The sequence below is a fragment of the Phycodurus eques genome, chromosome 11 (genome assembly GCF_024500275.1).
Source record: "Phycodurus eques isolate BA_2022a chromosome 11, UOR_Pequ_1.1, whole genome shotgun sequence".
Lineage (NCBI taxonomy): Eukaryota > Metazoa > Chordata > Actinopteri > Syngnathiformes > Syngnathidae > Phycodurus > Phycodurus eques.
The window spans coordinates 25,862,033-25,889,977 of NC_084535.1; the positions used below are offsets into that span (position 1 = coordinate 25,862,033).

Here is a 27,945-nt window from a genome sequence, read left to right on the forward strand (position 1 = left end):
GGGAGTAAAAATGGGGGGTTAATGGGAGTGGGAACATTTGGGCTCAGTATTGGGAGGGAATGGGATCAATCTCTGTTGGAGTGGAAGGGAGCGGCAGTCAAAATACACTCTTCTGTCAGCCTCTAGTCCAGACCATTATGTATTTTGAATATTTTTTAGATAGCTGATAGTACTTTTGGCATGTCATCATGTTATGATTGTGAATGGCACCTGACCCAAACGTTCAAAGTTGACATTTATGTTTATATGTACTTATGGTATGTTGAAGTGCTAAACATCCACCCATTTTCCGTACTGGTAAATACCTAGCTGCCATTTCCTGGCACACATGGTCTCCATCATCCAGATTGGCAGTGTTGGCTCGAGCATGGCAATGGCCATATTCCCAAAACAAATAGCACCTGTGAAGAAAGATGAAGGATAAATGGGTCGAAGTTTTTCTTTTTGAATAATTTTATTTGATGAAAATACAGCAAACAATTCTGATGTACCGAATGCAAAGCTTTAGCAGTACTCCAAAAACGTTAATTCACACATCATTCGTATCAAATCTAGTGACATTACATTCAATTTGTTTGTGTCTACTGTCCTGGTTTTATGTTCTTACCAGCTGCAATAACAATGTATGGATCCCTCATGAGGGTTAACAGTGGTGTCCCCTTCTGAGTCTATTAAAGGCAAAGTGAAATATTTTCCAAGTTAAAACAAAAGAAAAAAACTGTGTATTATTTAAATGAAACACATTTCCCCCCCCATTTGTTGGAATACTTTAATGCACGAGGGGCAGTCAAAACGTAATGAGCCCAATTTATTTTTTTCCCCTCAAATTTTCACGGTTTGTATCTTAAATACTTGTTTCGACGTTTATTTAGTTTAAGCCTCTTCCTGTCAGCCATTTTGGAAATTATGTCATTGTTGGGTGCCGATCAGAAGCAGAGCGCTGTGATTGAATTTCTTGCTTTGGAAGGGGAACCGCCACTAAACATTTTTCAAAACGTTGCAAAATGTTTATGGGGATGCTGCAATAGGCTACAGCACAGTCAAAAAGTGGGTGTCCAGGATCAAAGGCAAAGAACAAGAACTTGTTAGAGTAACCTCTGTGGCAAGCAAAGGAGTGGCAGACCATCTGATCAGAGAAGATTGAACAGTCGCCATTGATGAAATGTGTTATCATTGATGACATAGCCTAACCTCATACACATTTTGCAACCTTTTAGAAATGTTTAGTCGTGGTTTTCCTTCAAAAGCAAGAAATTCAGTCATAGCTCTCTTGAAAATACCCCCAAAATCAATTATTAGTAGGTTAATAATAAATAAATTAATAAATTAAATTGGGCTCATTACTCTTTGATTGTCCCTCATAGATGTGCTCTATAAATAAATATATACATTTGTATGATATTGAGATACAAACCCCAATTGTAATAAAGTTGGGACATTGTCCATCCATCCATCCATCCATCCATTTTCCAAGCCGCTTATCCTCACAAGGGTCGCGGTCGTGCTGGAGCCTATCCCAGCTATCTTCGGGCAGGAGGCAGGGTACACCCTGAACTGGTTGCCAGCCATTCGCAGGGCACACATAAATGAACAACCATTCACACTCACACCAAGGGGCAATTTAGAGACTTCAATTAACCTACCATGCATGCTTTGGGAATGTGAGAGGAAACCGGAGTGCCTGGAGAAAACTCTCGCAGGCACAGGGAGAACATGCAAACTCCACACAGGGATTGAACCCCGGTCCTCAGAACTAAGAGGCAGACGCTCTAACGAGTCGTTCACCATGCCGCAGTTAGGACATTCTGTAAAATGTAAATCAAACAGAATACAATAATTTGCAAATCCTTTTCAACCTACAGTATGAATACACTACAAGGACACAGTATTTATTGCTCAAACTGATGAACATTATTGTTTTTGGGAAATATTCTGTCATTTTGAATTTGATGCCTACAACACGTTCCAAAAAAGCTGGGACAGGAGCAACAAAAGTTGAGGGACGCTCAAAAAACACCTGTTTGGAACATTCCACAGGTGAACAGGTTAATTGGGAAAAGGCTAGTGTTATGATTGGCTATAAAAGGCTCAGTTATTCACAAGCAAGGATGGGGCGAGGTTCACCACTATGTGAACAACTGTGTGAGCAAATAGTCCAAGAGTTTAAGAACAACGTTTCTCAATGTCCAATTGCAAGAAATTTAGGGACTTCATCATCTATGGTCCCTAATATCATCAAAACATTGAGAGAATCTGGAGAAATCTCTGCACATAAGTGGCAAGGCCAAAAACCAACATTGAATGCCTTTGACCTCCCATCCCTCAGGCAGCATCTGTTAAAAACCAGCATCATTGTGTAAAGGATATTGCCACGTCAGCTCAGGAACACTTCATAAAACCATTGTCAGATAACACAGTTTGTCACTGCACCTACAAATGCAAGGTAAAACTCTACCATGCAAAGCGGAAGCCCTACTTTAGTCATTCATCTATTTATTCATTTTTACCCTATTTCATTGTATCTTTTATTGTAATTCAGTTTTTATCCTGTCCTACTGTCTTTTAGTCTTTTAAGTTGTACTCCAGTGTCTCCTCATGGGAGCCTCCACACTTGGGGTGAATTCGGTCTGCCTGCGGAGATGTCATCTTGCAGTTTCCTGAGATCAAGGGGCTAGGGGTTGCCGCACACTGTGGGGAGTGCCTCCAGGTCTACCTTGGTCTTTGTGGTCTCTGTGATTGCATCATCCTCTGTGGCTGAAGGCTGTGACACCTCCCGGGGTGGATGGCTCCCACAGGTTGTCTTTCTTTGCTTTGCCATGTCCCTATACTATTAGTCAAATAGATGCTGTGTTTGTGGGTATCTGTTTTTATATGGGTGTATTTGCATATATATGTGGAGTTAGGAGGGGTGTTTTCTTTTTTTTTTTAGTCTTCTTGCTATTTTAAATGACTGTTTATTTATCACTGTGAAGCACTTTGTTTTGCATTCCTTATGTATGAAAAGTGCTATATAAGTAAAATGTAATTTTATTTTATTTAATCTATCAACAGCACCCAGAAACGTCGCCGGCTTCTCTGGGCCTGAGCTCATCTGAGACAGACTGACACGAAGTGGAAAAGTGTGCTGTGGTTTGACGAGTCCACATTTCAAATTGTTTTTGGAAACTGTGGACGTTGTGTCGTCTTGGCCAAAGAAGAAAAGGACCATATGGATTGTTATCAGTGAAAAGTTGAGTGTTAATGTTATTGTTACTACCCATGGCCTTGCACATCTGTGAAGGCCATTCCAAGATGGAGCCTACCAGTGTGGTCGCCTCGGTAACGCGCTCTCTAGTATTGTCTTTGTTTTTGTGTTTTTCGTCCGTCTTTGGAGACCTTACACGACTCACTCACACAACCTGCTAACCATCAAGGAGGCTACTCCGGACTTTCTGTCACCAACTTTCGAAAATCCGCTCAGTTTTTTCCCCGAGTTACTCACCGGAGCGGCGTCCGCGGTTTTCGGCGCATGGAGGCGGAAGCGGCGCCACAGAGGGAAACGAGCCGGCATTCAGGTGAAACTCCGCAAGAGAGGACACAGATTGGCGTTCCCGTCGATCCACCTCGCGAATGTACGCTCCCTACCCAACAAAATGGACGAGCTTCATCTTCTGTTAAAGACCAGTAAAGACTTCGGACGTTCCGCGGCCATGTGCTTCACGGAGACCTGGCTTTGCGACGCTGTACCCGATGGCGCCGTCATGCTTCCCGGCTTCAACATTCATCGAGCGGACCGCGACATGGAGGGAAATCGGGGAAAACAAAGGGCGGCGGGGTATGCCTCCATATCAACGAAAAATGGTGTACGGACATCACGGTGCTCAGCACACACTGCAGCCCGCATTTGGAGTCGCTGTTTTTGAACTGTAAACCATTCTACTCGCCACGTGAGTTTGCATCGTTCATACTGGCTGGAGTCTATATTACGCCTCAAGCTAACACGAATGCCGCATTGCTAACACTCGCCGAACAAGTCAACGAAATTGAAAAAAAACACCCGGACTCACCCCTCATTATTCTCAGGGACTTTAACAAAGCTAAACTCAACCACGAACTCCCTAAATACAAGCAGCACATCGACTGTCCTACCAGGGAAAATAATACTTTAGACCACTGCTACACTACGGTAAAAAAAAAACATACCGTGCTATACCTCGTGCAGCCCTGGGCTCGTCTGATCACTGCTTAATTCACTTAATACCGACGTACAGGCAAGAACTTAAATGTGCGAAGCCTACAGTGAAAACAGTGAAAAAGTGGACCAATGAAGCCAAGATGGAACTTCAAAGCTGTTTAGACTGCACAGACTGGAGTGTCTTTGAAAATTCAGTTGGCAGCCTGGATGAATATACGGACACTGTCACATCCTATATCAGTTTCTGTGAAGAGGTTTGTGTACCAACAAAATCATTTCGGACATTCAACAACAACAAGCCGTGGTTCACTGCTAAACTTAAGCAGCTTCGCCAAGCTAAGGAAGATGCATATCAGAGCGGGGACCGGGCCCTGTATAATCGAGCTAGAAACCAGCTTACTAAAGAAATTAACATTGCAAAGAAGATCTATGCAGCAAAGTTGGAAAAACAGTTTAGCGCAAACGACTCTAAATCAGTCTGGCATGCATTCCAATCGCTGACTAATTACAAGCAACGATCCCCCCAAGCTGAGAACAATAGCACACTAGCCAACGACTTGAATACCTTCTACTGCAGATTTGAAAAGGACAGTTTCACACCACACACCCACCCGGCCGCACCCGCGACCACAACCACACCTCTGACTTCTGCGTTAACCATCCATGAACAGGATGTGAGATGCATCTTCAAACAACAGAAGATTAACAAAGTGGCAGGCCCGGACCATGTGTCCCCATCCTGCCTCAAAGTCTGCGCGGACCAGCTTGCTCCAGTCTTCACTCAGATCTTCAACAGATCTTTGGAAATGTGCGAAGTTCCATCCTGTTTCAAACGCTCTACCATCATTCCAGTCCCCAAGAAACCTGCAATCTCTGGTCTGAATGACTACAGGCCTGTCGCTTTGACATCTGTGGTCATGAAGTCCTTTGAACGTCTCGTGCTGGACCACCTCAAGAGTGTCACAGGTCCCCTGCTGGACCCCCTGCAGTTTGCCTACCAAGCGAACAGGTCTGCGGATGATGCAGTCAACATGGGACTGCACTTCATCCTATAACACCTCGACAGTGCAGGGACCTACGCGAGGATCATGTTTGTGGACTTCAGCTCAGCGTTCAACACCATCATCCCTGAACTCCTTTCAACCAAGCTTCTCCAGCTCAGCGTCTCACCTGCCATCTACCAGTGGATTTACAGCTTTCTGACGGGCAGGACACAGCAGGTCAGGCTGGGGGAGGCCACCTCATCCACACGCAGCATCAGCACTGGGGCGCCCCAAGGTTGTGTCCTCTCTCCGCTGCTCTTCTCTCTCTACACGAACGACTGCACCTCAGCGAACCCGACTGTCAAGCTCCTGAAGTTTGCAGATGAAACCACTGTCATTGGCCTCATCAAGGACGGTGACGAGTCTGCATATCGACAGGAAGCGGAGCGGCTGGAGCTGTGGTGCGGCCGACACAACCTGGAGCTGAACACGCTCAAGACTGTAGAGATGATCGTGGACTTCAGGAGGCATCCTTCACCACAGCTGCCCCTCACGTTGTCCAGCTGCCTTGTGTCAACCGTTGAGACCTTCAAGTTCCTGGGAATTACAATCTCTCAGGACCTGAAGTGGGCGACTAACATCAACTCCGTCCTCAAAAAGGCCCAGCAGAGGATGTACTTCCTGCGGCTTCTGAGAAAGCAAGGCCTGCCACCGGAGCTGCTGAGACAGTTCTACACAGCGGTCATTGAATCAGTCCTGTGTTCTTCCATCACAGTCTGGTTTGGTACTGCTACAAAAAAGGACAAACTCTGACTGCAACGGACAATCAAAACTGCTGAAAGGATTGTCGGTACCCCCCTATCCACCATTGAGGACTTGCACGCTGCCAGAACTAAGACAAGGGCGTGCAAAATCCTCTCGGACCATCTGCACCCCGGTCACCAGCTCTTCCAGCTCCTTCCCTCAGGTAGGCGCTACCGATCAACGCAAACTAGAACTAGTAGACATTCCAACAGCTTCTTTCCCTCTTGCGATCAACTTCTTAAACACCTAACCTATAATTCCATTTCAACAAGCTGGAATTATTTTTTTTTTTTTTTGACTTGAGTTCGTTGTCACATTTCTGTGGGGCCAATTATGTATTACTCGTGCACTCTCTGTAGTTGTCTCGCCATGCTGCACTCTTTGCATATACTGGCCACTCATGCCAGAGTAGCATCTGCTCCATTTGCACACTGATTGAGGAGTATCTGTAACATTTGCACAACCAACATTGTCCCAGATGATCGCACTACTCGTCACTTTAAACCGCATACACTCCTTGAAGTCTCAGCGCCCTTTGCACAATGGTCATTGCACCGGACTATTGCAATATTAGTCATTCGAACTGCTCTAAGTGCTAGAGGATTCTGAATCTTTTTGCACAATTGTTTTTTGTCAATGTCTTTATGTCTCCAAAGTGTTCTGTAAATTGACTGTCTGTTGTACTAGAGCGGCTCTAACTACCGGAGACAAATTGCTTGTGTGTTTTGGACATACTTGGCAAATAAAGATGATTCTGATTCTGATTAATGCTGAAAGGTACATACAGATTTTGGAGCAACATATGCTGCCATCCAAGCGATATCCCTGCTTATTTCAGCAAGACAATGACAAGCCAAGCCACAGTCTGCACTTGTTAAAACAGCGTGGCTTCGTAGCAAAAGAGTGAAGTACAAGACTGGCCTACCAGCAGTCCAGACCAGTCTCCCATTGAAAATGTTTAGCGCAATACTTGAAAAGATACTCCTGTCAATAATCCACTCTGACCAGACAGGTTTCATTAAAGGTTGAAGTTCCACAATAATGTCAGACGTCTATTAAATTTAATACATTTGTCACAGCGTAAAAACCTAAAAGCAATCATCATGTCACTGGATGCAGAGAAAGCTTTCGATAAACCGTACTGGTCTTTCCTATTTGCAGTGCTTCGCAAATTTGGCTTTGGAGATTAATTTCATTACAGATGCTGGTGGGGGTGATAGGGCCCCCTGTCGCTCCTCAGGCCTGCTTGCTCCTCTGCATCTGGCTGCGGTCGCCTCCCCGTCTTCTTGTGGGGGAGCCCTGTGGGGTTTTGCCACTACCTGGTCTGGGGGCGGGTTCGCCTCCCGCAGTCTGGGGTGGGTAGTGGGTACTGGCTGGGACTCTGGGGGGGCGGTACCGCGGAACTGGTTGTGACAGTCCTCTCTCCCTGTGGTTGTCCCGCCATGCCTCTTAATCACTGACTCAGCACACCCTCACACAATTCACTGTAAATAATTTTCACTAATCACATCTAGAATTCAGTACATCAGTGCTGGATGCTTTGCTCCTCTGCCCTGCCAGCTCCCCAGGTCTTTTAATGCATTACACACACTCATCCCCTTTTTCAATGCACTACTGATCTCTGCTGGGTGGTGGGATTTACCCTACCCTCGCCCCCATCCTCACGGGCCACCCCAGATTTTAATGCACAACACCACTCAGGGGCCATTATTCACAGGGTAGGGTCAATGACTGTCAGTCGGGAACCTGGCAGTCATATTAACAGGGGGGAGGTGGGTTTCCACTAGGTTCATAGCGGTGTTGCTGGGGCCAGCCCCTATGGCTGGATGGCTGCTCGGGGTGGGGGCTCGCCTCTCATGCCCCGTGGCTGGTCTCCGGGGTTCGCCCCTTATCCTTCCCCTGCTTTGCATCCCTATGTGCCCTGCTTTCCACCAAACACAGGACACTGTCTTGCCCGTTGAGGGGGATTGGGGGGTGGCGTGGGGTGGTGAGGGTTGGGGTGGTTGGCTGGGTGGCTGGGGGGTGGCTTTGGTCTGCTGCAACCTCCTCCGGGTGGCTGGTTTGGGGGCGCCTCGGTGAGGCCGGTGGACCACCCTGGGTCCCTCGGTGTGGGTGCGGTCCCATCCACCGGCCGCTCTCCAGTGGGTGGGGCAGGCTCCTCAGCCGCCGTGGTGCAGGCGCAGCAAGTATAGATCACTTTTGACGGTTATTCTGCATGTGAGACGGTGTCATTTCACTTGCATGTGTCTGCAGATACTCACCTCTGGGACTTATTCGCCTGGTGTGGGGCCACTCACTCTTTGCAATAAATAACTCATAACAATACAAACTTCCTGGGTATCCACTCACTTGCACTCTATAGTGCAATTTACATAGCTTTCGCCCACCAAGCTTCAGTTGTACAGCTGGGTCCACTACCTCTGTCCTGGATGCTTCCCCTCCTGTCTTTGTCCTGTCCAATCCTGTCCTATATTGTCCTGTCCTTCCTTCACAGGGTGTAGCACTCCTGTCCCATACAACACTCGAATCTAATGTGTCATTGTATTAGGCATACAGTATAATGATTTACTTTCCTCACCTTTCTTACAGCTATTATCCTGTCTTTTGTTGTATTCTCTTCTTATATTATTTAGTTATCTTTTCAATGTCTGTCCTTTTTGTTTTTTTTCTGTCACTCCTCTTTAAACTTTGTTCTGTCCGACTGAATTTTCAATAAAAGCCATCAGAATACAAAGAACCACAGTGCCAGCTTACAAACTTTTCCGGCATCCAGATCCACCATTCTGCTTGTCGTTATAGCAGAACAGGACAAAAAAAAAAAAAAAAGAAAGAAAAAAAAGAAAATGTAAGGCGCATTATGAAAGTGCAAAACACGAGAAACCCTGGACTGTTGGGCAACTGAATGTCATTAAACAATGGGAAATGAAGGGAATATAGAATACTTTATATTCTAATATGTAATTCTAACTAGTTTGGAAGAGAATGTGTATTGGAGTATAGGAGTATACTGCAGGAAGGCCCCCAGCGGGGGGTATGTGGCCCTCATCAGGGGGTATTTGGAGACAGATGGCAAAGACGAAAGGAACTGCGGGGAGCCACTATAAACATTGAATGCAGGAGACATCGGCAGGCGACGTCTGGACCCAGATCAAATAGTCATCATTTGGCCGAACAACGATGACGTCAGATTACGGAGCAATCAGACGACAGCGATTCCACACCGGCCTGTTTGAAACATTGTATAAGTCTGGGGGAGAGTCAGATAGTTTGGTTCTACTACTGTATCTGTTAAGAATAAGTTAGGGTAGTTACGAACCCAGAGCTCTGCAAAATGTATAGACTCCTCTGTCAGGAATAAATTGGTTGCTTTTTATACATTGTTGTGAACGACGTTCTTTCACGAAAACGAACACGCTTGGAACCACGGAAGTTAGGAGATTTTAAAACACAGGTTCCTTCAAATGGTGACCCCGACGTGATCCTGAAGGAACAATAGATAAAAAGACAGAGGAGCGGACAGGAATTCAGTTGGACTGCAAATCTCCCCGGTGCACCGAAATAAAAAAGGTGAGCGGAAGCCTGTTTGAGTATATCACGAATTCTGCGCATTGGAAATTACTAAATTTGGGAGACTTGTGGTACAGTTGTTTTGTTGTCTATAGTTAATAAGACGTTGTGTTGTTAAAATTGCATAATTAAAGTCAGGGTAACGGAGGACCTGACGTCAGGGTAACAAGGGACCTGACAGACCAGGATCAGAGAAAATCCTGGAAGTAGGGTAACAAGGTACCTACTTGTCCCGTCGTAGACTGACTTGAAATCGGACGCGGTTTCAAATTGTAACGTTTCGGTAGACGTTGGGGATTTTGGGACCCCCAAAAACCGATTTAGAATAACATGAGTGTGCCACCAAAACTCGGGGTTGTGAATTGGACAGTCGAGTGTCGAGGTAATGAATGTGATATGTGTCGGATTAGTGGATTGAAAGAGAAAGGCAGAACAAGAAACCAACAGGATTAAGAAGTGTGTGGAAAAGAAAAAGGAATGCAAGTTGTTTCACATAACAGAGAGGTTATTCTGAAAGGAAAAAGATGAAGGAAAAGTTGGATGCTGCAGGGTGGAGAGAGAATTGAAGGTTGAATAAGAAAAAAGAAGAGTGAAAAATTGAGAAGAAAAATTATGAGATTTGTCTGGTGTGCCCTGCCATGGCAGCTGTTACAGCTGTTCAGAAAAAAAAAAGAGCGACAAATTCCCCCGCTAAATACAATTTACGGACCTTTACGAAAACGGCCCCAGTAACGTCACCGCATTCAAAGAGGTGGGTAAATATACAAATTGACTTTAAAATTTTTTTGAGTTTTTACAGAAGCGGCTTCCCGGACTGGCTGCTGTTGGTGTAATTTGGATCCAGGGGCTGAAAAGTTTGACGGATGGCATGAGCCTGGCGTGTGGTGACATCGTGAGACTGATACGCGCCTGTTGCATTTCGGTTCACCAATCGGATGATATTTTGACACGGTCGGGTCTGAATAATGTCGAACCTGAAATTTTATTTTCCCCTTTTGCTCCTATAGTGTTTGCAGTCATCCGCGACATGTTCCCGTCCTCTTCCCCAACGGTGCCGAAGCTTCTGGACGTCAAACCTCTCATGGATCCCTGTTCTCACTTCGAAAATTGTATAACTATTTGGACAGATGAGACCGGGTCACATCCCTCCCGTTTAAGGGAGGCAAATGTTATTTATTGAATAGCTTTACTTGACACCTTGCCGGTGGAAGTTAGGACTGAACTTATTAAAGATCCTGATCTTATGGAAGGGGAAGATAGTTATTTTAATCGTCATGTGTCACACCATTTGAAACTTTTTGTCGACAGACAACACAAATCATCAGACGAGGTAAAAGATATGCAGGAACAACTTTTGAAGTTGCAATTAGCCCAAGCCCGTAAATTGGCCACTGACAACAAACAAGAAGAAAAAAAGGACAGAAAAATGGAAGCAGAGAAACAGATGTGGATGGCGCAGGGGTCCACGAGGAGACGAGGCGAAAGTTGTGACAGGGGATTCACCAAAGGGGGCAGGGGAAGCCCTTGCCGACCTCCAACGGACCAAGCGTGCTTCAATTGAGTGGAACCCGGAGAGGCCACACCTCAAAGAGGAGGCTACAAAGCTTCACGAGGGAGAGTTGGGCGCGGCCCGGCAACAGCGTCCGCAGCAGGCTCCACAGCAACAAGAGCCATCTCGCCAGTACTACTGCGATGAGGACTGGTCTGAATGCCCAATGAGCCTGGAGCCAGGGGACGGAGGAAAGACGGAGCCTCTGAACCCGTTAAGGGAAGACAACCACTTGAATGAGCTGTGCAGGGGTGCCCATGAGTCTGCCGATTACGACACCATTAAAGACTGAAATTGCAGGACAGACACATGAACATCAGTTTGTCCTCATGAAAAAAGGGCTCCAGTGAACCTGATGGGCAGAGATCTGCCTTATCAAGACCAGGGCTACCATCCTTTGTAGCCCGGATGGACTGACGATACGGTTCCCCGATGGGACCATGATGAACTGTGGACAGAAGTTGTCCTCCGGATGGAACATGATACAACATGAACTTCCGGAAGCAACTGCTGACATATATTGCGCCCGAATAAAACCTGAAACAAAGGAGGGAGGCGTAGTTTACTCGGCCTTCCTGCGGTGGAAGCCCTGGATCGACTCTCTTGCCCCCTATCGTCCTCCAAGTGACCCTCTCCATCTCACACTGTTTTATGATAAAAATGACGATTTGGTTTATAGGGAAGCTTTTGAGTCAATACAGGAAGAAAATTGGAGGCTCAATAGTACAGGAATTTACATAGAGAAACAAGGTGTGGCGGCTGCGTCCACCTTGGCACCAGAGCGGAGTGAGTGGTTTATGATGAACTTGACATCTTTTCCACACATATCACTTGCACTAGCATTAGGTCATGAAGCCAGAGAACTGGGACCCATGGTGAGAAAATGCCATTTGGCAAATGATTGGCAATAAGATCAAATACCCAATGTGTTGTACTCTCCTAGTACTGAATGTTTTTGTATTCAAGGTACCATGGTGGACGGAGGGGTGTTGGAGCATGTGACTTTAGCGCGATTCCATGGCAGAGAACTCTCGGACCATGAGGACGCCGCACAGCTGTTGAGCTCGCTGCCGGACTCACTGTGGTCCGAGGGGTCTGTGTACATCCGTGACTCCGGTAACATTCGAGGTAAACCCAACTGCTTTTGTTAACGTGCCGTAGTATCTTTGTAAGCAAGAGGCCATAGAAGATATCACTGAAACCCAAATTCTGAAATCCCAACGCTTTGGTCCATAAATGATGTTATGAAACCCTCCGCTCAACCTGCGGAACTGCTGGCCATGTGCAGGGCACTAAAGTTATCTGAAGGTCAGTGTGTTACGATTTATTCTGATTCGGCGTATGTGGTAGGATGTTTGTTTGTTGATCTGGATGCATGGAGGCGACAGGGTTTTGTTACGACCACTGGTGACCCAGTGGCCCACGCAGAGCTGATTCAACAACTGAGTGAGGCTATTGATAGGTCGGTGGACGTGGCTGTGGTCAAGTGTCCAGGACAGGCGAAAGCGGGCACTCTGGTAGCCCGGGGGAATGGCGCAGCGGATGCGGCGGCGAAAGAAATAACAGGCTATCGAAAGGATGATGAAGGAGGAGGCGCCAAAGGAATACAAGCGTAAGTGGCAAGAGACAGGTGCTGAGTATGATGACAAGGAGAAGCTGTGGTTTGTATGATGACAAGGAGAACCTAGGAGACTGATGTTACCTACAGGAAAGTTATGTGTCAATGCTGAACAAGATGCGCTTTTGGTGGCACCCTGATCTTCTGTGTAAGGTAAAAGATTTTTGTGTTTTTTTGTGATATGTGTCAAGATTTCAGTGTTTGCCCTACAACGAAGAGGGAATTGACACACTGAGATGGGCCAAGGCCCGAATTTATGTGGTGGTAATGGACCGAACCGACAATGGTGGTCCCAATCCAAAGCATAAGGTACTTATTAATAATTGTCGGCACTTTTTCCGGATGGCCCAAAGGCTATCCTTGTGCAAAAGAAAACGTGCCGTCTGTCGACAAAGCGCTGGTTAACCATTATATTTCGACGTATGAGTTTCCACTAGTCATCAGATCGGACAAGTGATTCTACTTGTCCCAAACATGTCCTGCGCAGGCCTCTATTGTAAAAAAAAAAAAAAAAAACGTGGACTAAGTGTGAATGGTATAAATATTCGGTACGATACGTTTTATAAATTGTGTACACAATATAAAGTAAACCTTAGAACTTTGATGAATTAAATTATATGACTATATATGTAAAAAGTTATAAAGTGCTTCAAAGGGTACCCATTATATTTATTAACTAAATAAATAAGGCATACATATTGTATGTATAAATAGGTATGCATATGATATTCTGGAAGATAAATTAAATAATAGATAAATTCAGGCGTGTACCCGGCGGATGGGATCAAGCCAGAGTAGCATCGTGACTTTCTTTTCCCGGGTCAGCAGAGCGGACCAGAGCGGCTCTGCGTGCCTGGGATAAAAGCCTGAAAACAGTACGGGAGGTTTTTGGTGTAAGAAAACGCTTCGGAGTTTGAATAAATGACGTCCAAGTTGCTATCTGAGCTGGTGAATGGGATTTGATATATTGCTTAGAGAGTGGCGGCACGGTGTACGACTGGTTAGAGCGTCAGCCTCACAGTTCTGAGGACTGGGGTTCAATCAGCGGCCCCGGCTGTGTGGAGTTTTCATGTTCTCCCAGTGCCTGCGTGGCTTTTCTCCGGTTTCCTCCCACATCCCAATAACATGCATGGTAGATTAATTGGAAACTCTAAATTGCACGTAAGTGTGAATGTGAGTGCGAATGGTTGTTTGTTTGTATGTGCCCTGCGATTGGCTGGCAACCAGTTCAGGGTGTACCCCGCCTCCTGCCCGATGACAGCTGGGATAGGCTCCAGCACGCCCGCGACCCTAGTGAGGAGAAGCGGCTCAGAAAATGGATGAGTGCTTAAAAGAGCACTTGAAGTGAGGGTGCACCAAATGGTTTATGACAGGACACAGGCATCCTCAGCTGGGGGATGGGGGCAGCTTTATGACAGGCGTGTGTGAGTTTTACGAGTTTATGGTATTGCAAAGGCCAAGGAGATTTACAATAGGATCGTTTAATTAATGATATGGATAGAAGCCTGGTCTGTAGTGGTTTAGGTGTTATGGTTCAACCAATAAGTGTGCTGTGTTCAGTTTTGTCTGTGTGGTGTATGTGAGAGGACATTCACTCCTGGGTCCAGGTTAATGTTATTGTCTGTGAAGTCTCGCTTGTCATGTCATGTTAATTGTTTATGTTTTGTGTTTATGTCGTCTTAATTAAAAGCAGAAATGGAGCACTACTGAGCTGGTTGACAGGAGTAGTGAAGGATGTGATCACGTGAAAGAGACTATAGACCTTTAGTTACCAAGGACCGTGTGACTGACTAGAGAATACGGTCTACAGACTGTTGAATGACTGATTTGTTGAAATAACATTATTTTACAGGACGCCCAGGAGGATGGAGCTTGATAGTGTTATTGTTGTATTGCAGGATGTTGGTGTGCTGACTTAACGCTGATTTTATGTGATTCTTGGTTTAATGACATTTACACTTTTGTGAGACAAATTAACAATTGGTTGGGGAATAATATCTATGTTGGGTGACAATTGCCGACTTGTCCCTTCTCTGGAGTATGTATACAGGAATTATGTAGTCAATTGGCACGGGTATTGTTTGCAGAGTAGTGATTAATTTAATGTTTGCAGGTCTGGTCAGGGGCCTCTCCGACGGAAGGAGACGACCTGCTGATTTGTGTATGGGGTTGTGTGTGGATACTGTGTTTTGGTGTTAAATTAGTCATTTAACATAGGGGGAAATATGTACATCCTGTATGTCTGGTCAAAGGTTATAATAATGACTCTGGTGATCTCCCTGATTATAGTTACAGGAATCTATTTTGGAATGCCTTCAATACAAGGAGAACGAGTAACAAAGAGGGCCGTGAAGCCAACAGGGGCCCTAGAATTACACATTGGGGGAAAAGACGGTATACCAATTTGAATTGTGTAAGGTGGTAAATTGTGCACGCTGGGGCGACCCGGCGGGATACGATATTTACTTGTGCGCTTTGAGTACAGGACATGCAGGAGCTGGCCGGTATCCGGTGAACCATAGGTTCAAAGCGAACCAGCAGGTGGATTTGTGTTTTGTGTTACAGTTGCAAGCAGGTGATTACCCACTCGAAACCGGGATACTGGGAGCCGACGAAGAATAGAAATTGGCGGTGGAAGGACAGGATCAAATTGGAAAGGGGTAGTATGCACTCGGTTACCCCGGGGGACAGACATCCCGTACTGTTGACCTTGGGTATAGATGTCTCGGGGGCCGATCCCCTAGGACAGATTATTATTAATTGGCTACGTCCGACACAAAGTTCATCTTGTCCGATAATGAGAAAATTTGCGAAAGTACCAGTATAAAAAAAAAAAAAAAAAAAAAAAAAAAAATGCAGATCCAGTAGTTTTTCGAACCTCCACAGTTACGAGATATGACCTGAATAATGAATTAATCTAGGTAATTATTGGTTTAAGGAAATTACTATGGAAGGTAGGGACGCAGTCAAAATCTATCAAAAAGACTGTCTTGTTTGTGCTACGATGAATAACCTCAATTGGATTGTAAACCCTGTGGTCCAGGAGAATTATACTGCTGCAACTAAGTTCAAATTGACCTGTGCCTACCAGCTGATGACTAATGACAACCTGGAGGGTGAGTGCCAGCACTGGGATCAGGTTTATCCTCTGACGAAGGTGAAAGGTGCTCCCCTCTATGATGTCAATATGGTCCCTTCCCTTCCCTGTATCACACAAAATAAGAGTAAGGTAACTTTGGGCCCAAATAACAAACTTTCCCGATCAATGGGCCACCTAGATCCACAGTTTTGTAATTTCACGCTTTTCATTGAATATTATGATGCGGCCCGATTGAGTAAGATGAGGTCTGATTTGTGGTGGATGTGTGGAGATGGTTTGTTGTGGGACTTCCTACCCGGGGAATGGACAGGCACTTGTGCGTTGGTCTCTATGATAGCTCCCACAGTGATTAGGCCCCTCTCTGAGCAGGAACTCACTCAAATGGCGGATTTCACATGGGAGCGTGACTGTTGGGGCAGCTTGAACCGTTTCCGCCGTATGGTCAGTGGTTTCAATGTGGGCGGAAATGCTTGGGAAGAAGGTGAAGACCCCACCTACCTGGATGCCATTGGAATTCCCAGAGGTGTCCCGGATGAGTATAAAGCTCGCTGCCAAATTTCCGCAGGACTTGAGTGTATTTTTTTATATGGGTAACTCCGAATAAAAATGTTGATTTCATAAATTACCACCATTACGAAATTCAAAGATTGGTGAATTTCACCTCCCAACTAGCGGACGGCATCCATGAGCAACTATCAGCTACATCTCTCATGGCATTCCAAAATAGGTGGGTCCTGCATAGTATGTTAGTGGAATAAGGGGGTGCCTGCTCTCGAATTAAAGGACATTACTGTACAATTATCCCCAATAACACGGCGCCGAACGGAAAGATCACCAGAGCCATGAAAGGTTTGCAAGCCATGTCTGTTAAACTTAAATCAATGTCTGGAGTGGAGGACAACCCATTCTACAGCCTTCTTAACAGGATGTTTGGTAAATGGAGAGGTCTCATACTGACGTTGGCAACAACAACCATAATTGTCATGGCTGTGCTTGCTATTTGTGGATGTTGTATTATCCCTTGTCTCAGGAACCTGGTTCTCAGAATTGTCCTCAAGGCCTTTGTGGGTAAGGACCCCTACGGCCAATATCAGCTGCTGTCCCTGGACGAGGACAGGGTGGCCATGGAATCGCTCGCTCCATTGAACGATACCGGTATATCCTCTGAATTGTTTAGTTTTGATGTGCTTAGAATAGAATGAGTATTGTAGTGAAATAGTTAGTAGGTATAGGGGTTGTTGATCTTCTGATTATCAGAAGATCAACTTGGGGGATTGAAGGGAATATAGAATACTTTATATTCTAATATGTAATTCTAACTAGTTTGGAAGAGAATGTGTATTGGAGTATAGGAGTATACTGCAGGAAGGCCCCCAGCAGGGGGTATGTGGCCCTCATCAGGGGGTATTTGGAGACAGATGGCAAAGAAGAAAGGAACTGCGGGGAGCCACTATAAACATTGAATGCAGGAGACATCGGCAGGCGACGTCTGGACCCAGATCAAATAGTCATCATTTGGCCGAACAACGATGACGTCAGATTACGGACCAATCAGACGACAGCGATTCCACACCGGCCTGTTTGAAACATTGTATAAGTCTGGGGGAGAGTCAGATAGTTTGGTTCTACTACTGTATCTGCTAAGAATAAGTTAGGGTAGTTACGAACCCAGAGCTCTGCAAAATTTATAGACTCCTCTGTCAGGAATAAATTGGTTGCTTTTTATACATTGTTGTGAACGACGTTCTTTCACGAAAACGAACACACTTGGAACCACGGAAGTTAGGAGATTTTAAAACACAGGTTCCTTCAGAAAGAATTCCAGCTACAAAGTTTCAACAATTAGTGTTCTCATTTCCCAAATGCTTATTGAGTGTTGTTATAAGGTAAGGTGATATAACACATTGGTAAACATGCTCCTGTCCCAGCTTTTTGGGATCGTGTTGCAAGCATCAAATTCAAAACGAATATTTGCAAAAAAACAAACAAAGAAACAATAAAGTTATAAGTTGGAACATTAAATAAAGTATCTTGTCTTTGTAGTGTATTCAATTGAATAAAAGTTGAAAAGGATTTGCAAATCATTGAATTCTGTTTTTATGTATGTTTTATACAATGTCCCAACTTCATTGGAATTGGGGTTTGCGCTTTGCTTTAGTGAAATTATTTTGCAGTGAGATGAAACTACTTACCTCTGGTTCTACTTTGGTGGGCTGGAGTATAAAAAGCTGTAAAGCTGTTAAGGAAACAATTAACGAAATAATATCAAAATGAAGATTCACTATTATAATAAGCTTTTGTAGTAATATTATTTTTTTTATAGTAATTATTGGTCTATAATATAATGCCATTGTTGTTTACCTCCATCAAACAGAGCCAGAAAAGCCAGAACAAGAAATGGAGCAGTTTTTCCAATGAACTCATACATCACACTACCAAATGGGGGTCCAACTGTGGAGAATAAACTGGATTGTCAGTGAAATAGATGACAATTATACCCACTTAAAATGTTGTGACTTTTTAAGAGCATTAATACCACTTAATTAGGTTACCTATTAAAATTCCAGTGTGACAGTGTGTGTGTGTGTGTGTATATATATATATAATATATATATATATAATATATATATATATATATATATATATATATATATATATATATATATTTCTTAGACTATTACATTACACACTGTACATTACAGGAACAAAAGTAGCAGGACAAACCCCAATTAAATTTATTAAAGTCAAGATCAACACTTTAGCATACCAAAACATCCATCCATCCATTTTTGTCTTTATCCCACTGATCCTCCTGAGGGTCATGTGGGTTTGCTGGAGCCTATATCAACTGACTCTGAGATGCAGGGACTGGTTGCCAGGCAATCACAGCACACCAAAACATTTTGGTTGAATTCACAAAGAAGAAAAGAGCTGGAGCAGAAAATAGCAGCTCAACTTCATATTTTATTTAATTTATGTTGGTGTCAAGGCGAAGTGTCCTGATACCTTTGTCTGTAGGGTGTAATACTGTACAAATAGTTGCCTACCTAAAACTCCCATTGCCAGACCTCCAAGGGCAATCCCTATAGCATGTCCTCTCTCCTCATCATCTGTGTATACACTTGCAAGCATTCCCATGCCTGAAAATACAGACATACATTATATTGACATTTACTGATCAGGTGAAGTCTGTATGAATGGCAGAACACGGGATGTTGTGTGTGTGCCGCTCCAGATAATGAGCTTGGTAACACTTTTGCTATGAAGTAATACTGTACTGACTGCGACCAATGCAACTGGGATGCATTATTCCTATTCAAACTCAGGGAAAATAGTTCTATTGTTAAATTAATTTTAAACAGGAGTTTGGTAACCAAAAAAAAACATAATTGCTTGAAATATTTCAACATTATTGTGAGATAAAGTGAAGACAATTTGCAATTGTGGTACAGATTAGAGAAAGAAACGTGAAATAGATTTGATAATTTGTTTTAGCGGGCTACATAAAATTATGTGGTGAGCCGGACCTGGAATTATCACCAGACAGTATAATAGCATGGTGATCGTGAAGAGTAGGAAACAGCAAATGGGCCAACGCGCTCTATTAGGTCATCTATCTTTTTTTTTCATTTTCAACTTTTGCTTCATTAACAGTACCTTTCTTTGTTTATTGGCTGGAAAAAATCACATGATTCTACTTCTCTAATAGATGTGGCTTCCATTTAGACTAAAGATTAGGCTACAAAATATGGTTAATTGCTGAATATACAGTAGGGCATTTCATGCAAAATATTGTGTATAGCTTAATAGATGACTTATGAGAACCATACAAAGAAAGTTAGTTCTTACCGGCAACAGATGAGCAGGAGGAGCCCACACCTTGAAGTGATCTGGCCAGAAACAGCAGAGTGTAGCTCGATGAGAAGGCGAACACTTCACAACAATAAGAATAAAATAAATACGGGCGAGGACACATCGGGCATGAAGCAGGCACTTTATTTTCTTTCAATAATAAACATATAACATATGTATTGGAACTTACTAATTGTAGAGATGAACATGATACAGAAGCCAATGAATATGGGGAGCTGGTATCCAATCCTAGGGGAATAAGAGCCAATCATTTAAAACTGCATGCATTGTTTTTATATGACTACTACTACTACTACTACTACTATGACTAAAACTACAACAAAATCAATTATTTCGACATGTTGTGACTTTCAGCTTGTTCCATCAGGGATGTACATAATAATAATAATATTATCCATCCATCCATCAATTTTCCTAATGTCGCAGGGGTGCTCGAGCCTATCCCAGCTGACTCTGGGCGAGAGGCGGGGTACACCCGCAACTGGTCGCCAGCCAATCACAGGGCACATACATACAAACAACTATTCGCACTCACATTCACACCTACGGACAATTTAGAGTCTTCAATCAACCTACCATGCATGTTTTGGGGATGTGGGAGGAAGCCAGAGTGCCCGGAGAAAACCCACGCAGGCACGGGGAGAACATGCAAACTCCACACAGGCGGGGCCGGGATTTGAACATGCGTGGTAGGTTGATTGAGGAGTCTAAATTGCCTGTAGGTGTGAATGTGAGTGCAAATGATTGTTTGTTTCGATGTGCCCTGCGATTGGCTGCCGACCAGTTCCGCCTCTTGCCCGAAGATAGCTGGGATAAACTCCAGCATACCAGTGAGGATAAGCGGTGTAGAAAATGGATGGATGGATGGATGAGTATTATTATTATTACAGGAAGTCCTCGATTTACGAACAAGTTCCGTTCCTATGCTGGCGACGTAACTCGAATTTCACTGTAAGTCGGATTTTACTGTTAAAGTTTTTACGTCGAAATACTTCTGTTACGGGCAGCCGTGGCCCAATGGTTAAGATCATCGCCTGCCACCGTGGGGGACCTAGGTTCAAGACCCCAACTGGACCATCTGCCAACATCCCCCGGTCTCACGGCTGTGGTGTCCTTGAGCAAGACACTGATACCCCAAAATGCTCCCCGGGCGCTTCAGCTGCCCCCTGCTCCAGTGTGTTCCACTAACATGTGTATGTGTTCACTGTGATGGGTTAAATGCAGAGAACAAATTTCGTGTGCATGCATGCATGCATGTTCAGGACAATAAAAGGTGATTCTATTCTATTCTATTGTCCCACGTGATTGTGACAGCAAGCTCAGTGTGTGTGGGTGTGTGCGTCGATGTGTGAGTGAGAAGGGACTGGAGGAAGGAGTGCGCGCATGTGTGAGTGTGTACAGTGGCAAGTGTAGTGACGGCGACCGGTTAAGAGTCGCGATTGGCGGAGGACTAGTTGACGTTGAATGTGCAGAGGAGCTAATAAAGCCATTAAAGCAGCAAATCAGTGCTTCGTGCCTTTATTGTTTCCGCCACCGAGCTCAGCTGTGCAACGAGAGAAGGGAGTTAACCCCGAGGAGGACAACCTCGGCCCTGGAGAAGGCGTCTCCCCTGCGTCTCCCGACCACAGGTGACGTAGCAGGAAAGGTTAAGACTTCATATAAAGAAACTAAAATACATTAAAATAAAAAACTAAGATGCTGTACTTACCATTACTGCTGAGAGTGTGAAAATAGGTGGTTTGAAAAAGGCAAAGATACTCCCGGCGCACAAACACAGACAAGCACTATGCACTAGCTAAGCAGAAACTATAGTGCTGGGGACAAAATGGCGTACGAGGCACGGGCGTCGTAAAGTCGAAACGTCGTAGGTCGAGTCCGTCGCAACTCGAGGACTTCCTGTATTAGTGGTAGTCGTGGTAGTGCTATTGTTACTATTATTATTCATTATATTTTCTTATTTAAAAGCAAATCCCCACAATCAAAGCTTTTATATTCATGGTACAGAGTCAATTTGCCTGACTTGTCTTGTGTTGTCCTTTGTCAGGAGGGAAGGTGACTATACACAAGTAAAAGTGCTGTTCGTCTTCTCAATTACGCCTTTTCTGAGTGTGCACCTGAGACACTAAATACTACCTTGGAGGTGCATACCAATAATGTTTGCGCACTCAGAAAGCCACAATGTGATGTCAACTTTGCTGTGAAAGATTATGGAGTTGTAAGAGCCATTGATGTATCAAAATATGCTGACATTATTGTTCCAACATTTATTGGTCATATTTATGACAATCTGAATTTGTATATCATTGATTTGATTAATTACCTCTACATTCATGCAATTTGAGCTATCCCACCCATTGTGTAATTATCCATGTGTGGAAAAAAAGGAAATGCTTTGCCCACACATACAGTATGTAAATGCATACAATCAGGAATTCTGCTCTGTTGACTGAGTAGGGGGATATTTGTAGCTGTAACTGAACCATAATCAATTTATGTTTCTGTCAATTTGAAATAATGTCCTGTTTTTGAATAACAAAAAATAGAAATACAAAAAATAATCAGATTCATTGATAAATCAACAGTTTAGTCTATTATTATAATAATAGTTGCAGCCCTAAAATGAACACAATTAATGCATGGACGAGCAAAAACCTCACCTGTTGGTGAGTGGCCCTATGAAGGGGTTGGTCAGCAGCTGCACGGTGGCCTTTGAGGCAAACAACATCCCCACTTTGACATTCTCGTTGATCAGTTTACTGGTCGAGTGCGGGCAGTCGGAGGAGTTCTGTGGGAGCTGGGCAGCAGCTGCGGCAGCGGTGGACGTTGGCACGACCACGTCCGTCGACCTGGCTGTGCTGTTGGAGCCTGACGACCTCACTGTGTTGTCGTATAAGGACACGATCCTATCGAAGGCTCCCGGAGGAGACTGTTGCTGTGATAACGTGTTGTTCAATGCCTGATCTGTTGATTCATCCAGGTTGTACAGGTAGCTGGGGATGATGGGCACTGTTGGGCATAAAGAGGCATCAGATGACTGATGAGATTAAATCTGACGTGACCACTGACTGATGCATTAGGCAGGATGCTATTCTGGGTGACGTTGCTATACTGTGTATGTATGGAGACAAAGGGTGCTGAGTTGCTTTGTTTGTTGGTACCATGCCTCCAACCCTCACACGGGAATAACGGATATGATATCTACTCTGTATCAGTGGTTCTCAAACTTTTAACAAGTACCACCTCAAAAAAAAATACTTAGCTCTCCAAGTACCACCATAGTGACGACATTAAAATACAGTAACGTAGTAGGACCAAGTGTTCATCAAAAATGATGCAGAAGATTTATTCCTGTAGTTGTTAATGTAAGCACACGCTTAACACTATGCACAGTTTGAACAATAACACTGCACTTAAATATGGGAAAAGAAGACAATGCTACTTCATAATTAAATTAACAATTATTGCACATTAAAGGTTAAATAGAAAGTGTACTTAAATGTTTGAGAATAAAGTTCTTAAACCTATTGTGCTATTCGTAAATGTTAAATACAGCTGAAATGTGCTTAAAAAGTGAAAATTAAAAAATGTACATATTACCTTCTAAACACAGAATCCACACAGTCCAGGCCAACATTCAAACCAGCGACGTCTTTATTGTAATATGTTTGAATGTACAGTAATTCATGTTTTATATGTTGTAAAATTGATTTGTATTTCACTTTGAGAACCAGTGCTCTTTCTAATTTTATCCTTAATGGCATTATTAAATTATTCCAGCCTCTATACCAACCAAAATGTATGCATTAAGCTAATTGCAATTAGTAAACTAAACACACCCAATTGTGGAGAACTCTCTAACTCATACCAAGCTCAAGTTTTACAATGAAGAGCTTTGCCAAAATTCTTATTGAGTCAATAAGCCCATCATGCTTAATGTTGAGGCAAATAAGAAGGGGAAACAAATACATAGGTTCGGAACTTGACAGTTTGTATGTACTGTGTGTATACGAACAAGTGACAATGAGCAAACTATACTGTCTTCACACAGTTCATTGAATAAAACAAATCTGCAACCTCCACCACAAATTTGCATCACAAAATTAGCACTTGAACTTGATTCAAAGACAAAAAGCTACATGAATGCTAATGAGTGAAACAGAAGCATGGGGCAGCTATGTTACAGCTAACGTTACATTTAAAATCTGGGCTTGGCTGTTGCTTCTGGAAAGTAAAAGTTATTTCATTACATAATTGACATTTCCACCACATCCAAGAAACACTGGAGTTTCACAACACATCTTTGACGTGCTCCCTCATGCTTTTATTGACAGGGAACCAGAGGCGAGATATAAATGAGATATGACAAGCAACAAGGAACGGCAGCCAGACTCAAACCAGGGATGTTCAGTTCAGCACCCTCAGCCCCCCGAGGCCACGGCAGTGCCAGGAAAATGAACTTTATTTAGAGTAAGAGGAAAGGGGAGGTGATGTAGCACTACACGAGACAAAAACAGACAAGACACAGGCAGCAGCAGTCAATATTAGAAAAGAAAAAGATATAATGTATGTGTGCATTTGGAGCAAGATGTCTCAGAGTGATATAAAGCCTTCTGTAAATGTCTTCTTCTGAGAGAAAGTGGTTTCTTGTTAGAATTGTGATCAAATCAAAAGCCACATTGCTGACGCTACCATTAAAGCTACAAACAAACACACAACAACAAAAACAACAACACATTCATTTGACGTTTGGGAGTCTATTATCGTAGACAGCGCATCTGAAAATGGGCATAACCGGATTTTCGTTCAAGCACGAGGCTCATGTTTGCCAATTTGGCAGGCCGGTCTGCGACAAACTGGGCTTACCGGCGCAACGAGTGTGCGTCTTTTGGCATGTGCCTGGCGCAGTGACAATTCGATGGCAGAAAGTCATCCTAAACTTACACCAGCTGAGACCACATCTAAGTTCTGGCGCAGCTGGTCGAACGCGATTTAGGTGAATTTGATCGGTGCAGGCAAACAAGTTATGCGAGTTCCATGGGCATGTGTGGTGGATGTCAGACGTATTCCATTCATAAATATGGGAAAAGCGGGCATCAAACCTTCTGAATCATAAGAAATCAATTAATTGAATGTATTCTTCTTCATCGCCAATCAATCATGTAAAGCACATTGAGTTACCTTGTTTATGAATGCGCTTTGCTTTGCTTCGCTTTCTCATTATTAACATCATTATCATTATTAGGTGGCACAGTGGACGACTGGTTAGAGCGTCTCCCTCACAGTTCTGAGTACCATGGTTCAAGCCCCGGCCCCGCCTGTGTGGAGTTTGCATGTTCTCGCCGTTCCTCCGTGGGTTTTTTCCGGGCACTCCGGTTTCCTCCCACATCCCAAACACATGCGTGGTAGGTTGATTGAAGACTCCAAATTGCCCGTAGGTGTGAATGTGAGTGCGAATGGTTGTTAGTTTATGTGTCCTGCGATTGGCTGGCAACCAGTTCAGGGTGTACCCCGCCTCCTGCCCAAAGATAGCTGGGATAGGCTCCAGCACTCCCGCGACCCTAGTGAGGAGAAGCGGCTCAGAAAATGGATGGATGGATTATCATTATATTTTTTAAATCATCCCACTGCTATGGGTGAGGAGGGCACACAAACGATCAGGGGTACATGAGGTTCGCAGACTTAATTATGTCTCCAGCGGTTATGACCAGCCAGTACTGTATTTAATGGAGGTACCCGCTAACATTGTCTGTTGCCACACCAGCGTAAAGCAGTGACATTGCATGGATCGCTGTGATTATGCATTGTCCTCTTCCGCACACAGATTTCTCCATGAGAGACTGTAATTACACCACATTTAAAGGGAATGAGAGGAACCGCTTTGATTGACATCATTGAAATCGGCTGTGCTCACACCTACAGCTCTTTTAATGCGCTGGCTTGCATTTGTATTCGAAATTACCAAAACTTAGTCTAACCCACCTGCGTGCAGATTTACGCCGCCCGCTGCGTGAGATTTAGGCCGGTCAAAAAAATAGAGCCCTTTGTGTTTGAGGAAAAAAATGCTATAACCAAACATTGCAAATATTGTAAAATCCATTCATTAAGATAAGAAGAAAATGCAATTATTTTGCTACCATAAAAACATTTCACACGCATTTGACCAGGAGTTGAACAGCTGACTTTAGGAGAAAAGATGGGTACACCCTGAACTGGGCACTCGCCAATCGCAGGGCACATACTGTATAGACAAACAGGCATTCACATATTCACACCGATGAACAATCAAGAGTGTCATGTTTTTTGAGCTGTGGATGGAAGTCGCAGCACCGTGAGAAAACATCCGCAAGCACAGGGAGAACATGCAAACTCCACAAGGAAGGGCCTGAACCCAGATTTAAACCCGAGACCTATTGATTTACCTTTTTATTATAGCAATTTGTAAATGACTAATTGTACTAAAGTAGTAAATAATTAAATTTAGTAATGTCAAAGGCTTTTGCATTCAAACAACAAAACGAATATATGTCAACCTTAAACCATGTCACAGACACATTTCCATGTACACTGTTAGACATTTCGTAGGGTTTTTACAGTAACTTACTCGCAACAGTGTTGTTGTTAAATAAGGCACACAATCAATGAACTACAGGTAACATAAACACACATATTCATGTTATGTTAATCCTGATTGTATGTTGGGAGCCACGGAGCTTGTGCTACAAAATACATTAACTTTCCGTGTGACGTCAACCAAAATGCAGTGGAAACTAGTTAATTACTGTAAAATCACTTTAAAGTACTGTATTTTACTGTATGTGGTAAATAACTGTAGAATTCTGTAGAATAACAGTGTATGTTATGCATTAAACAGTAAAAAAAATATTCTGATGAAAGGGGACCTTTGAGACATAAGCTGTCTATCGTATTGAATAGACGATCATAAAACATATTACCCATATTTTTCAAAAAGTGGTTATTTATCTATTAACAAAAATAGTAAATGCCAGAAAATTAAATGAGAAAATCGAGAAATAATGAATGAGTTATATTTTCTTTGATGCGTGAGGACCTCCTGACCTCCTAAATAAGGAACGCGCCTGAAGATCACATTTGTTGTAAATTGGCACTATGTAGACAGCATTTTATTTTACTGGCAATAACCTCTAGATTAGATGATTATTTTATGTAATTATGGCAATTGTCTCGAAACTCTCACTGATTATGTTTCCCACATGAATACAAAATAGCCATCAAAAGGCACATTCACATAGGGATCACGTAACAAATTAAGTGTTTCAGGCACAGCAAGCAAAATGTATGCATGCACGCACGCACCCATGCACACACAAGTATGACACATTTCCTTAGTGGTCATAATATTCATTCATGTCAAAGATTAGCCCATTTTTGTTTGTATAAGATAATGGAGAACATGATCACATATTTCTTTTAAAAATGAGCTATTTACAAAATATTTTTAGATATGTAAAATGTCCCTTTTGGTGACCTTTGCACCTTGCAGTTGACTTAATTATGTAATTATGCCTGGTAATGAACCTCTTAATTTAAAACAATGCTCAGTGCCATTCGCATTGGCGAGCTGAGCCACTTGTTGCACACAATCATAAACAATAATATAGAATAATGTTTTTTTTGTTTTTCAAGTGAGGCGTGTGAGAAACGTTTGCACCTACCGACCACGGTCAGCAGCATGTTATCCAACAACAGAGCCACAAAAACAATGAAGAGAATAAGTTTCCTCGACTGCCTTTCCTCTCTGAGCCAGTTGAGTAAATTAAACTGGCGGAAGGCGTCCATCCTGCCCATGGTGTTAATTCTGTAAAAAAGAGCAGGACGAATGGGTGACAGGTGGTCCTGTGAAGACAGACAAGCGTTCAAATCCATAAAAGCATTCTAGCGGGGCAAAGTGTGGACATGCACGGTCTCATCTTACCTGGGATGCACAGAGGTCAGTGGCAGCCTTGCAGGAGCGCGCAGCGAGCGGGTGCGCTGAATCTTTCTACTTGCCGATGACGTCATACAGCATGCTTCGCGAAGGCTCCTATTTGACACGCATGCACAGCACTTAACTGTTAACAATACACAGACAGACAGAAGTCGTCATCAAACTGTTGGGATCTGTGACATGAAGGATTGTTCATTGATCAAAAATATAACTGAGACTGATTTCTAGTACCCATTTCTTTTGTTATTGTAATTGCTAAAAACTCTGTTGAATTTTCTATTGTGTTTCGCATAGGAAATAAAAAGTAAAGG

The 27,945-nt window shown here is 43.5% G+C and overlaps 1 protein-coding gene across 3 annotated transcripts in view; it reads right to left on the bottom strand.

Annotated features, from left to right (window-relative positions):
• Positions 1-27,643, bottom strand: part of slc18a2 (solute carrier family 18 member 2) — a 42,445-nt gene extending 14,802 nt beyond the window's left edge. For 2 of the 3 annotated variants that reach the window (XM_061690103.1, XM_061690100.1), the window contains exons 1-10: positions 27,623-27,637; positions 27,363-27,543; positions 22,326-22,674; positions 19,838-19,896; positions 19,645-19,728; positions 18,843-18,935; positions 18,157-18,246; positions 17,988-18,031; positions 608-668; positions 306-401 (exon numbers count right to left, since the gene is read on the bottom strand). In XM_061690103.1, coding sequence (XP_061546087.1) covers positions 306-401; positions 608-668; positions 17,988-18,031; positions 18,157-18,246; positions 18,843-18,935; positions 19,645-19,728; positions 19,838-19,896; positions 22,326-22,674; positions 27,363-27,495 — 1,009 coding nt within the window. In that variant the 5' untranslated portion in view covers positions 27,496-27,543; positions 27,623-27,637. Of the gene's footprint in view, positions 1-305; positions 402-607; positions 669-17,987; positions 18,032-18,156; positions 18,247-18,842; positions 18,936-19,644; positions 19,729-19,837; positions 19,897-22,325; positions 22,675-27,362; positions 27,544-27,622 lie in introns of all 3 variants that reach the window. The other variant, XM_061690101.1, reaches the window with a different exon arrangement.
• Between the last annotated feature and the right edge of the window lie 302 nt (positions 27,644-27,945).